The following is a 12,027-nucleotide window of genomic DNA, read 5'->3' as shown; positions in this document are numbered from 1 at the left end:
ACCGTCTCCATAAAAACCTAATGATCAGAGACATTTTTTTTGGTCAGGCACTGGACACGATAAAGAAAGCAGGCTCGAGCCTACCAAAGGATGAAGTGAAAAGACTGGAGAAGGAAGTGAGTGTCATTGTATGCAAATATGTATCCTACTTGAGATATTGAAAATGGCCTTTGTGTGAACAGGTTGATGAGTTGACGAAGAAGTTTGTGAAGTCAGCAGAGGACATGTGCAAGTCCAAAGAGAAAGAGATCACCGAAGCCTGATTCATCATTTCTATCCATCACTAGCTGAACATGTTTTTCAGTCTTTTTACGCTACCTTAAAGACTCTTTATCCATTGCCAAGATTTCTTTGAATGTTTGATTTGGGGATCTTCTTGAACTGCAAGAAAAGTCATCATTTGGAAGGCCCTTCAAAGGGCCCAAGAAAGGCCTTGAAGAATTCCAATAAATATGATGTTATATACTCCCTCTGTTCCTAGATATTTGATGTTCTAGAGTTTTAGTTTGTTCCACAAAGTTTGATTTTTTAGATTTTTGTTTTATTTTTAATTGATTAAAATTAATATATCGTAAACTTCAAGACGTAATGATTAACTGTTTTCTAATACTATTGGTTCAAAGTTATTAAAAAATGTTTAGTATAAAAAAGTAATTGACAAATAATTAAATAATGATTGTTTCTTAATATATGTGAAAACTCTAGAACATCAATTTTCTAGGAACAGAGGGAGTATAATATAAGAGTTGGGGGTGGGGAATTAACAACAACAACAAAAAAAAGTACTACAAAAGCCAATTTGTTGAAGAGAACTTTCCAAGCTTGAAAACCAAGGTTAGGGAGAGGTAGGAGATGAGTCAATTTGTTTACCAATAATTTACATTATAGTGAAATTGATGTGTTTGGTAAATTTGTTACAACCCCATTACTCTAATTTTTTTTTGTAAAGAGGAAATTTCTATATATATAATGATAAGCTTATCTCCCACCAAAAAAAAAAAAAAATGATAAGCTTATCTCAGCAATCCAAATTGATAGTGCTTTCAAACTTATTTTAAAATTCATAGATAGTTTACTCTAAACTCGGTCCATCTCTGCAACAAAATTTAAAAATAAAACCGTCGCCACCAACCACAAATCTTATATTTAAAACTGAATGCATTTATAATTTTGAAAAATGGATAAAGAAATGTAGGTAATATAATAATAAGCTGTATATTTTTGTCGGCAAAAAGATATATAAAAAGAACATGTACATATATATATATATAAATTTTGAGCAATAACCAATATTGAAGACGTAAATAATAAATAATGGGTATCATTTAATCTTTGCCCACTCGCATTGGTGACGGAGAGAAAGGCAATCTAGCGAAAGTTGTGACCATTAAAGCGCGTCGGTGTTCACTTTTTTAGTCAGGACCAGGAGATCACTGTAACGTCGCCGTTTTGATCTTTGCACGATCAAACTCCTTTTTTTTTTTTTGGTCATTTTCCAAATCGAAATTCATCTCTTTTTTTCTTTTCTTTATGGCATCATGATTTAATCAAAATCTATATACTAGTAAAGATTCTTCATTCTGTGTCAGTGGCTCACATCTTCTGATTAACCAAAACGCACACAAAGAAGAAAACAAAAAAAAAAAAAAAAGCAATGAAAACAGGAAAAAAAATCGGAAATATCAGTCTTGTCTAAAACCCAAAGGAAGAAGAAGAATTGAGACAAACATTTCACATTCCAGAGATTGTTGTATTGTTGGGTATTCATTCTCTCTCTCTCTCTCTCTTCTTTGACGAGTTCTTAACTTCTTATAGTGTGTTGGTTCTCCAAGTGCTGTGCATTACATTAAATCTCTCACTGCTTTTTTTTTTGGCTCTCTAATATTTCTGTTGGGTTTTCCTTTTAACTTGCTTGGATCTGATGTAATAAGCGACTAATAGTATGAGCGAATGAATGAGCTTTCAAAGTCTTCTTCTTCTTCTTCTTCTTCTTGATTTTGGATCTTGTTGATCAATCGACTCAATAATGTGTATGGAAGACCAATTTAGGAGAAATTTTTACTTACATGTAGCTGCTTTCTTGTTCATGCATTTGACGGTTTCGCTGTTTCAGATTATATAAAAGTTGAATTCTTCTTAGGTTAGAGACAAAGCTTTCCTGTTTTGCTTTGCATTCTTAGACTGCTGATTCAGGACTTGCTCTCATTTGTAGGCAAAATGGTTTTGGGTTTAAGCTCAAAGAACAACAGAAGATGCTCACCTGTACAAGTTGATTACCTTATCCACATTCATGACATCAAGCCTTGGCCTCCTTCTCAGTCCCTTCGATCCCTTCGCTCTGTTCTTATCCAATGGGAGAATGGTGACCGCAATTCCGGTACCACTACTGTTGTTGCTCCTTCTCTTGGTTCCGTCATTGGCGAAGGCAAAATCGAGTTCAACGAATCTTTTAAGCTTCCCCTCACCTTGTTGAAAGATGCCTCTGCTCGGAACAAAGGTGGTGGTGATCTCTTCTTCAAGAACGTCTTAGAGCTCAACTTATACGAGCCTCGCAGAGAGAAAACACACCAGCTTTTGGCAACTGCCACCATAGATTTGGCCGTCTATGGTATTGTCAAAGAAAGTTTCAGCTTAACTGCTCAAATGAACAGTAAAAGAAGCTACCGCAATGCCACTCAGCCTGTTCTGTACCTCACTATTCAACCCGTTGGTAGACGCAGGGCCAGTTCTTCTTCATCTATCAACAGCTTCAAGGATGAAACCAAGAATGGCGGTGAGTCTGTTTCTGCCTTGATGAATGAGGAATACTATAAGGAAGCTGAGATTGCTTCCATCACAGACGACGACATTTCCTCCCACTCCTCCTTGACAGTCTCTTCTTCTACTTTAGAGTCTAATGGTGGTTTTTCTGTGCGAACCGAAGAGGTAAGAGATGGCAATATCTCGTTGATATTCTTTTCAAAAATTATCAAGATGAAATGTTTCTCAATGCTTTCATGTCTTATTTTCAGGAAGAACATGAGAGAATAAACAAGGATCCCAGAGGAAATGGCCACGAGAGATCACAATCAGTGTCAGAGACCAGACAAGGAGAAATTTCTGACCAGATTCCATCACGTTCCATGTCAGTAGATCTATCTTCTGTGTTTTATCTCCCAGGGGACATTCCTGATTCTGCACCCAACACTTCTGTGTCTGGGCTGGAGGACTGTGCTAATGTGTTTAGAACTGATACCAATGAGAGCTCTAAGCTGGTAACTAACAGTCAGCAAAATAACGGAGATACCAAGTCTATGCCTTTACAGATTGACAATCTCTCTGAGACTTCGCCTCGAGCCTCTGAGAATAGTCAAGGTTTGATCAGTGATCAGGAACCAGAGAGTACAGTTGAGAAATCAAGAAAGGTGAAGTCTGTTCGATCATCCCTGGATATTAACCGGAGCAATAGCCGGTTGAGTTTATCCAGTGATAGAAAAGAAGCTAAGGTGTATCCAAAGTCTACATACGACACAACTTTGGAGAACAAAATCAAGAACTTGGAAAGTAGAGTACAGAAGCTTGAGGGTGAGTTACGTGAGGCTGCAGCCATTGAAGCAGCTCTCTATTCCGTGGTTGCAGAGCATGGAAGTTCATCAAATAAAGTCCATGCACCTGCTAGACGTCTTTTGAGGCTGTATCTTCATGCTTGTAGAGAAACTCATCTCTCAAGAAGAGCCAATGCAGCTAAAAGTGCTGTCTCCGGGTTAGTTCTTGTTGCCAAAGCGTGTGGAAACGATGTCCCCAGGTATGGTAATATTCTTCTTTGCATAATTACTATTCTGAGTGAACTTTCTCAGAGTTAAAAATTTTTTGTATGTTGTCCGTGGATTGCAGATTGACATTTTGGTTGTCAAACACTATCGTTCTGAGGACAATCATTAGTGATACTAGTGCAGAAGAAGAACTGCCTGTTTCGGCTGGTCCTGGACCAAGGAAACAGAAGGTTGAAAGAGAAACTGAAAAACGATCATCCTTGAAGTGGAAAGATTCCCCTTTGAGCAAAAAGGACATTGAGAGTTTTGGTGCCTGTGATGACCCTGTAACTTTCATAACAGCGCTTGAGAAGGTTGAAGCTTGGATCTTCTCACGCGTCGTAGAATCAATTTGGTGGCAGGTAATGTTGCTCTGTTCTCCCTGTTTCATCTTTTCATTCTCTGAACCAATTATAATACACATGTTCTTTTCCTTTGGTTGCAGACTTTGACACCGCGTATGCAGTCTTCAGCAGCATCAACTAGAGAGTTTGATAAAGCCAATGGCTCTGCATCAAAGAAAAATTTTGGTAGGACGCCGAGTTCTATGAACCAAGAACAAGGTGATTTCTCATTAGAGCTTTGGAAAAAGGCATTCAGGGAGGCACACGAACGTTTATGCCCTCTGCGAGGTAGTGGGCATGAATGTGGCTGCTTACCCGTGCCTGCGCGTCTGGTAAACATTTCTCCTTTTGAGTTTGTCACTTTTGGACCTTACTCTTGATTCACAAACGAATGTCCACGTTTTGTAACGCAGATAATGGAACAGTGCGTGGCTCGGCTAGATGTTGCTATGTTCAATGCTATCCTTCGTGATTCTGATGACAATTTCCCAACAGACCCTGTATCTGATCCCATTGCAGATTTGAGAGTCTTGCCAATTCCTTCTACAACATCAAGTTTTGGTTCTGGTGCCCAGCTGAAAAACTCGGTCAGTGTACTCAACTCAATACCTTGGCAGGGCTTATTATATTGTAGTCTCTGTAAAGCTCATGCATTTCTAATTTCAAACAGATAGGAAACTGGTCAAGGTGGCTCACTGATCTGTTCGGCATTGATGACGAAGATGATGACAGCAGCGATGAGAATAGCTATGTTGATAGATCGTTCAAGACATTCAATCTTCTCAAGGCGTTAAGTGATCTAATGATGCTTCCAAAAGATATGCTCCTCAACCGTTCGGTGAGAAAAGAGGTGCAAATGCAACACAGAACTCGCAACACTTTTTATCTAGTCTTCTTTCTATTACTTGATATAATATATATATATATATATCTTGTCATTGTGAAGGTTTGCCCGATGTTTGGTTCTCCGTTGATCAAGAGAGTGTTGAATAATTTTGTGCCAGATGAATTTTGCCCTGACCCAGTTCCTGATGCTGTACTTAAATCTCTTGAATCCGAGGTGAGACCATTTTTTTAATGATGGATGTAAGGCTAAGCAGCTAATTTTGCTAACGGAAACGGGATGGCCCTTGTAGGAGGAAGCTGAGAAGAGTATGATCACAAGCTATCCGTGCACTGCACCTCCTCCAGTGTACTCTCCACCTTCACGGACTTCAATCTCCACCATCATTGGAGACTTTGGACAGCCTCAAGCGCCGGAGTTAAGCAGAATCAGGTCTTCAATTACAAGAAAAGCGTACACAAGCGATGACGAGCTTGATGAGCTGAGTTCACCGTTGGCTGTTGTTGTTCTTCAACAAGAAGGTTCTAAGAAGATCAATAATGGTGGTTCAGATGAGATAGTCAGGTATCAACTTCTCAGGGAGTGTTGGATGAACGGCGAATGATCAGACATTGATGTGTTTTGTCTTTCAGTTTCCACTTGTGTCTGGTTGTAAATGTCTCTCGTGTCAAAAATCTTTTGTCAGTTCGTTGTTTTTGGTGTTGCCAATGTATAGAATGAAGACAGTAGTAACAGTACTGAAGTTTGAGCTTGACATATATACAATTTGAATAACACGCAGATTGAACATGTAGACGTGCACGAGGCTTTTGCAAGAGAAGCAAATCATGTCAGTCTTATTGTGAAATAGGAACGACTTTTCATAGATGGAAAATCTTTGTTGTATATATAATAGACTCATTACAAGCTCTACTGTATCATCCTCGTCACTTTGGATCTCTCGCAAAACTTGAATTACAGATTTTGAAAACAAAAAAAAAAAAAAAAAAAAGACCCATAAAATGAAAGAAAAAGATCAAAATTTTATAAAGCAAAGCTCAAGAGGATTTAACTCTAGCCTTTGCAGTATGACTGTGTAGTTCATCATCACAAAGTCAGCTTCTGTGAAGTCGGCAAATTCACCTGCTTCAGATGTAAAGCTGCCAACAAGCCCTGCCATGTTTCTGCTGATGTGGCACCGCCAACATGAAAGTCTAGAAGTTTCCTCTGCTTCCTGTAGTATTCTTCCAGGGGCTTCACCTGATTGATTCACCACAAAAAAAAAAAAAAATCAGCTGAAACCACCTTGTAAACTAGATGTATAACAAAGACATTGATGATAAACCAGAAAAATACCTCCTGTGCGTAGACACCGAGAGTCTCCCTCCCAGAATTGATTGCAACAGGTGAGTGTAACATAGAGCCGAGGAACTCTTGCCGAGGCAGAGCTGTTTCGTTTAGAGTATTTTGGTTTAACAGATGCTCTTCAGAGCATTTAAGATTGACAACGAGGTCAATCTGAGCGATTTGATCAAGAGTTTCCTGCAAAACATTCAGAAGAACAAGTTGAGGAATCACTAAAACACAATTGAATTGAGGATCTCTATTAAATGTAATAAGAGCTTCACAGATTCAAAACACTGTTTGAAAAGAAACTGACGGCTTGAAAACGAGTGCGGGGAATGCCATGAAGAATGAAACCAGTTTCCCCCCTAAGATAGCCTTCTTCGAGCCTCTTTGATAGCAACGCAAACACAACACTCTTTGGAACAAGCTTTCGTTCATTTACAGCACTTGCAATCTATAATTAAACCATAAATTTTGATTAGTTTAACGAATAAAATAAAACATTACAAACCACAAAACCCCTAAACCGGAACAAATGTTATGTTCTCTGTCTTTACAAGTTTCTTTGATTAACTATTCAGGCTAAGCTATGTAATTTGTCAACAACATTAATGAGTCATTTAAAGCACTTGGAATCAAACTCTATAAACAGCAAGAATTCACATTAGGTGATCATAATCTAGACAATTAACTCTAATCAAAACATCTTATCATTCAAAATGATTTTCAGCGGAAAAAAAAGAAAAGCAAAAGATAAAAAGGGAAAGAGAACGCGAATCAATTCAATTTAAACAGTACCTCCTTGTAGAGAGAAGATCTAGGGTTGAGTTCTTGACGGACAAGCGATCCCATGGAAATGTGAGGAACTTCAAGAAGCTTGGAGAGCCTCTCGGCGAAGACGTGCCTCCAAGCTCCAGGGGCTCCCATGAGCACCCACTGCACTCCTCTATCCGGCCCCGATCCATCCAACCCAAGCCTCGGCTCCGCGCAACGGCCATCATCTCCGTACAAGTACTCGTCGTCGGAGTCGTAGTCAAACTCCAAGGCGGCCGCTGATCCAAACGATCGACGCGTCGCTGCGAGCCTTGTTACCGACACAACTCCTCTGAGGCGGCTCAGCCAAGCCATGGTGAAGGCGTGGCGGCGGATTCAGAGAGAAAGAGAAAAGAATGGCCACAGAGAGAGAGAGAGAGAGGGGTTTGAACGGAGACGGAGGGCCGAGGTTTAAGCTGGCACTCTCTTTTCTTTCTTTCTTTATTAAATTGCCACTCCTTTACACTCGAAACCACGGAATTGCCACTGACCACATGTCCACTTCTTATTTGTTGTTGCCCTCGAATGGACTACATTGAACCACGTTTATTATTAAGTCCATATGGCCCAAACCTCTCTTACTTTAGGCCCAACTAACGACCGGAATTGTCAACCATTGTTAACCACCCAAAAAAACACACTAGAATATAAAGCAAGATAATTAATATATATTCAAAGCGAAGACTATTCAAAGTCAACGGAATCTTCGTCGTCGTATATTAGTAATAACGAAATAACGACGAACTTACTCTCTAGTTCATAAAAAAAAAAACAGAAATAGAAGAAACTTGTCAACATAGAAGCCGCGGGAACAAAGCGTTTCTTCCTTGTAGCTAGCGCCGTTAACAAATTAACAAGTTCGTCCTCGTGTGTTAAAACAAAAGTATGGTCCACAATGAATGTATATATGGTTTGTCTTACATTGCAACGTTTTCCAAACGTCTCTCCTCATCTTCTCTATATATTTTGCCAAAGTTAAGAAATATTAGTCTTCATCAAACTATAATCATTTTCTCTCAACTTCATCTTCCATGAAGAGTGAGAACGTTAACAAACGTGACGACTATCAACGGGTCTTTAGCTGCTTTGACAAGAGCCACCAAGGGAAGGTATCCCTTTCTTCCATCGAAAGATGCGTCGAAGCTATTAAGTCTGGCAAACGTGCAGTACCTGACCAAGATACTACAAATCCTAATCCAGAGTCCACTGATAAATCGTTGGAGCTAGAGGAATTCGTGAAGCTGGTGGAACAAGGAGATGAGGCAGACAAGGAGAAGGACCTCAAGGAAGCTTTCAACTTGTATGAAGAGAGTAGTGAAGGCATCACACCAAAAAGTTTGAAGAGGATGCTTAGTTTGTTGGGTGAGTCCAAAAGTCTCAAGGATTGCGAGGTTATGATTTCACAATTCGATCTTAATAGGGATGGAATTATTAACTTTGATGAGTTTAGGGTCATGATGCAATAACTTAATCTATATAGTTACAAATATCATTTTAATCTATACTACTCTTCTTTACCAAAGGCTTGTATGAACTCTCTGAAATTAAGGTACTCTCTCTCTCTCTGTTACTGCTTCATCTTCTTCGTCTTCATCGTCATCCACCAATCTTGAAACCCTCTCTGCTATCTCAGCCGCGCTCGGCCTTGACTCGGCTTCTTCTGCAGTACAATCTCTTGCAATACTTGCGAGTTCAAATGCGGAATCAAGCGAATAGCTCTCCCCCAATGTGCTGTCCATCACTTCCCTCAGCTTTTCCTTGTCCCCGAGAACCCTTCTCAATCTGCTCCATTCGGAAACACAAGTTTCTTCTATCCCAAGGGATGTTGTCTCTTGTTCTTGCAATCCAAGCAACATCTCTGGGGTTTGTCCAGACAAAACCTCCATTACGATAATCCCATAAGCGAATACGTCAGAAGCTGGAGACAGGGAACCTTCTATAAGGTTCTCTTCCGTCGCTAATTCGTTGGTTAAGCACTTTGACATCCCAAAGTTTCCGACTTTACCTCTGAGATCTTCGTTCAAGAAGATGTTCCTGCTCTTGATGTTGCCGTGGACATAGTTGATCCGATGCATATACTTTAACGCGATGGCGACGTCGTGACATATCTTGATCCTCTGTTTCCATGCCAAGAAACAGTAACAAGACTCGATGAATTGATTCTTGATGGCCAATTTGTTCTGAATCCAATCCCACAGGGACCCATTCCTTGCATACTCGAAAACCAGATAAGAATCCTGATCGATTTCTGGAAAACATGTCCCAAGAACCCTAATCAGATTGTGGTTATAGTAGTGTGACTGATCGTTCAGAAGCCCGAAATCGAACCTTTTCACTGCATCTGCACTGACTTGCTTTATAGCCAAGTCTTTGCCTTTGAGCGAACCGAAATAAACCGAACCTTTGATGTGATTGCTTGAACTGAAATTCTCAGTGGCCTTCTCTAACTCTTCAAACGCGTACATCTCCAGAACAGGTTTTCGCGGCGTTGTGGTGCCGACAGTGTTGTGAGAATCCAAGATGGAACCGTCCTGTGACCCTTCAAACGAGATTTTCTTGTCACTCGTGGTTCGGATGCTTAGACTCAGCTGCCGCGTCTCGGGGTCTTTGTTGCTAATCCACTTTTGCGTTTGCGTTTGCATCTGCGTCTCTTTCTTCCAGTGTAAGTAACCAAACACCATGAGAGTGACAAGACCGAAAACTCCAGCAATGGCGCTGCTCACAGCGATCATGAGCTTCATCTTTGACCGTTTCTCCTTGGATGGTTTTCTTTTCTGGCGATTCTCGGGTTTCTCTGGTTTGTGATCAAGAGGGATGAGAGCAGGCTTGAGTGGAACGACACCAGATTTGTTGTTTGCAGAGACAATGGCATCCTCTGTTGTGTTGAACCTAACCGCCAGGCTTGTAACGCTGTCGCGGACTCCCACCGGATACGTCACAAGAAAACTAGTGTTTGAAACGCCTTCTTGTGGACAGGAGCACCTGATCGCCAAACGCAGCTTAACGTTGTCGCCAATCTTGTCCTCGGAAATATCTGGGTTTTTCTCTCTGATAGATCTGCAGTGAAAACAGCACAGAGTCGATAAACAAACATAAATTTCAGTAATTTGAATAAGACAAAGTTGGCAAAAAGTGTTGGCTCTCACAGGCACGAGGTCAAGCCTTGCAGAGACTGAGAGACAGAGCGAAAGGTGTCTCCTTTAACGCAAGTTTTAATGAGATTGGCCTCGTAGATGCTTCCATTACACCTGCACTCAACTGGGATCAACAGTAACTGACCTTGCAGAACAAACTCGTCTGCCTCTGTGTCTAGACCAAGATGGTAACTCAGGTTGGAGATGGAGTTGAAAGGAGATTTGGCTCTGAGAATGGCGAAAGTGTGGCACTTTTGAAGGTTTGAGTGGCAAACGTAACCGAAGGAGGAGGCTTCTTCTTCTTCTTCTTGTACAGGGTCACAGCTGTGTGAAGTTGAAGTTGGAGAGAGCGATGATAAGGAGATGAAGAGCAAGATCACTACAAGACTTTTTTTGAACTGCTTACTAACTGAAATAGCCATGTCGACTTCTAGAGCTCCCCCATTTACAATCTATTGCTTGTATTTATATATTGGCAAAGAAGAGGAATCATGGATTTAAAAGTTTATCATTTTATTGAATAAGATATAAGGGATGATTTCTCCTTCTCTTCTGAGAAATGTCTCATGTTAATTGTCAGGCGAAAAAATAAACCTGTATTAATAAGACAGAGTACACATGACTGCCTTTTTTTTTTTTGTGAAAGTTCAAGGCCTTGTACCATAATCTAGTTTGGAATCAACAATTGATAATATTTGTTTACACGTAAATCATCCTTTCTCAACGGATATTCGAACTTGGGAGCAAAGACTCAACATTCCCCACCACTTACATAATTGTTATATTTAAACAGTAGATTAGAATGGTTATATTATTACCCTAAACCATTCTATTGGTTAATGATATTTTTAATGGAAAGCAAAAAAAGGGTCATTGGAACCTTGGAGGTTTGTCGACAAGAGGGGTGGCTATGAATCCCAAAGTAAAAAACTAATTAAACTTCTTCTTGTGCTTGGGACCTGTCTTCGTAAACTGAACAACATTGACAAAGTGCAAAGTCCAAGCTAAGTGAATCGAAAATGGTACAAACTCTCTTTGTCCTAAGAAGATTGTATTGTTTCGGAACAAGTTTTAGGCGGAGTTAGGACCCACTTTTTAGTTTTTTGTTGGGGTATCATCTTGGAGTCATGGCCTATGTATCTTTATCTTTATGATAAAAAGATTTGTATCGGGTCTCAAAAGCATGTGCAATAGTTTTATTTGAGTACGGAGATCTAGACTTTCAGAATTGATTTAAACCTAAATTTTATTAACTTGTATCTACAGTAGCTTGCAAAGTGATAACCACAAAGTTCAAAAACGTCTAGTAATATTGGTTGAGAGACCTGATCATCAGTTCACACTAAGTGTACATTGTAGTTGAAACCAATTTGGACTTTTGACATAATGACAACATACTTTAGTATTATTGTCTTCGGCCAAGATCATTCTAAAATTGAATCATCGTTTTAGGAAACGTGATAAGTATACTTGAAAGGCTTTAAGCCAACAAATCCAAAAAAATTATACCAAACATTAAGATCCAACGGGTTTGGTCATGTAAAAATCCAAAACATAGTGTGTGGAGAATGATTTGGGAATTGATAGTCGGGGAAAACCAGAAAAACATTATCAAGAAACTGAAAAGACATGCCATACAAAGCAACGACAAGGTGCTAAAAGGCTAAGTACTCTTAGGTCCATCTTGCAATAAATCCCTAAGTTGACCCCAAAAATAAAAACAAGGGAATCTTAAGAGAGGTAACTACAAAATTACTACTTAACAATGGGATATT

General features: G+C 39.8%; 5 protein-coding genes across 6 annotated transcripts in view; 3 read left to right on the top strand and 2 right to left on the bottom strand.

Annotated features, from left to right (window-relative positions):
- LOC9320325 (ribosome-recycling factor) overlaps positions 1–467 on the top strand; it is a 1,564-nt gene extending 1,097 nt beyond the window's left edge. The window contains exons 5-6 of the mRNA XM_021032160.1: positions 1–116; positions 183–467. The exon at positions 1–116 is cut by the window's left edge and continues 5 nt beyond it. Of these exons, the coding sequence (XP_020887819.1) occupies positions 1–116; positions 183–263 (197 nt within the window). The 3' untranslated portion in view covers positions 264–467. The remainder of the gene's footprint in view (positions 117–182) is intronic.
- A 1,039-nt stretch (positions 468–1,506) lies between these two features.
- LOC9318233 lies at positions 1,507–5,768 on the top strand. 2 transcript variants are annotated; one of them, XM_002884212.2, is made up of 9 exons: positions 1,507–1,760; positions 2,213–2,925; positions 3,012–3,784; positions 3,874–4,153; positions 4,237–4,467; positions 4,549–4,722; positions 4,806–4,985; positions 5,082–5,195; positions 5,272–5,768. In XM_002884212.2, the coding sequence occupies exons 2-9, from the start codon at positions 2,218–2,220 to the stop codon at positions 5,581–5,583; spliced, it is 2,772 nt and encodes a 923-aa protein (XP_002884258.1). In that variant the 5' UTR covers positions 1,507–1,760; positions 2,213–2,217; the 3' UTR covers positions 5,584–5,768. The 2 variants fall into 2 exon arrangements, with proteins under 2 accessions (XP_002884258.1, XP_020886461.1); XM_021030802.1 differs by lacking the exon at positions 1,507–1,760 and adding an exon at positions 1,837–1,967.
- Positions 5,769–5,844: 76 nt separating this feature from the next.
- On the bottom strand, positions 5,845–7,725 carry LOC9320324 (probable adenylate kinase 7, mitochondrial). Its single transcript, XM_021030803.1, has 4 exons — positions 7,104–7,725; positions 6,619–6,759; positions 6,315–6,500; positions 5,845–6,218 (listed from the first exon to the last, which is right to left on the bottom strand). Exons 1-4 carry the CDS (start codon positions 7,431–7,433, stop codon positions 6,066–6,068), a joined length of 810 nt encoding a protein of 269 aa, XP_020886462.1. The 5' UTR covers positions 7,434–7,725; the 3' UTR covers positions 5,845–6,065.
- A 183-nt stretch (positions 7,726–7,908) lies between these two features.
- Positions 7,909–8,688, top strand: LOC9318232 (probable calcium-binding protein CML40). Its single transcript, XM_002884211.2, has one exon. It carries the CDS (start codon positions 8,150–8,152, stop codon positions 8,582–8,584), a length of 435 nt encoding a protein of 144 aa, XP_002884257.1. The 5' UTR covers positions 7,909–8,149; the 3' UTR covers positions 8,585–8,688.
- LOC9318231 (protein LYK2) lies at positions 8,494–11,923 on the bottom strand. Its single transcript, XM_021031395.1, has 2 exons — positions 10,265–11,923; positions 8,494–10,175 (listed from the first exon to the last, which is right to left on the bottom strand). Exons 1-2 carry the CDS (start codon positions 10,672–10,674, stop codon positions 8,663–8,665), a joined length of 1,923 nt encoding a protein of 640 aa, XP_020887054.1. The 5' UTR covers positions 10,675–11,923; the 3' UTR covers positions 8,494–8,662.
- Between the last annotated feature and the right edge of the window lie 104 nt (positions 11,924–12,027).

The sequence above is a fragment of the Arabidopsis lyrata genome (genome assembly GCF_000004255.2).
Source record: "Arabidopsis lyrata subsp. lyrata unplaced genomic scaffold ARALYscaffold_3, whole genome shotgun sequence".
Lineage (NCBI taxonomy): Eukaryota > Viridiplantae > Streptophyta > Magnoliopsida > Brassicales > Brassicaceae > Arabidopsis > Arabidopsis lyrata.
This window is presented reverse-complemented; position numbering and strand designations above follow the sequence as displayed.

Coding starts and splice junctions, on each gene's coding strand:
- LOC9318233 (XM_021030802.1), top strand. Junction 4,154..4,236: donor TAGAATCAATTTGGTGGCAG/GTAATGTTGCTC, acceptor CTTTGGTTGCAG/ACTTTGACACCGCGTATGCA. Junction 4,468..4,548: donor TACCCGTGCCTGCGCGTCTG/GTAAACATTTCT, acceptor TTTGTAACGCAG/ATAATGGAACAGTGCGTGGC.
- LOC9320324 (XM_021030803.1), bottom strand. CDS start 7,433: ATGGCTTGGCTGAGCCGCCTCAGAGGAGTTGTGTCGGTAACAAGGCTC. Junction 6,501..6,618: donor CCCGCACTCGTTTTCAAGCC/GTCAGTTTCTTT, acceptor AATGTTTTGCAG/GAAACTCTTGATCAAATCGC. Junction 6,219..6,314: donor TCGGTGTCTACGCACAGGAG/GTATTTTTCTGG, acceptor TGAATCAATCAG/GTGAAGCCCCTGGAAGAATA.
- LOC9318232 (XM_002884211.2), top strand. CDS start 8,150: ATGAAGAGTGAGAACGTTAACAAACGTGACGACTATCAACGGGTCTTT.
- LOC9318231 (XM_021031395.1), bottom strand. CDS start 10,674: ATGGCTATTTCAGTTAGTAAGCAGTTCAAAAAAAGTCTTGTAGTGATC. Junction 10,176..10,264: donor CAAGGCTTGACCTCGTGCCT/GTGAGAGCCAAC, acceptor TTTTCACTGCAG/ATCTATCAGAGAGAAAAACC.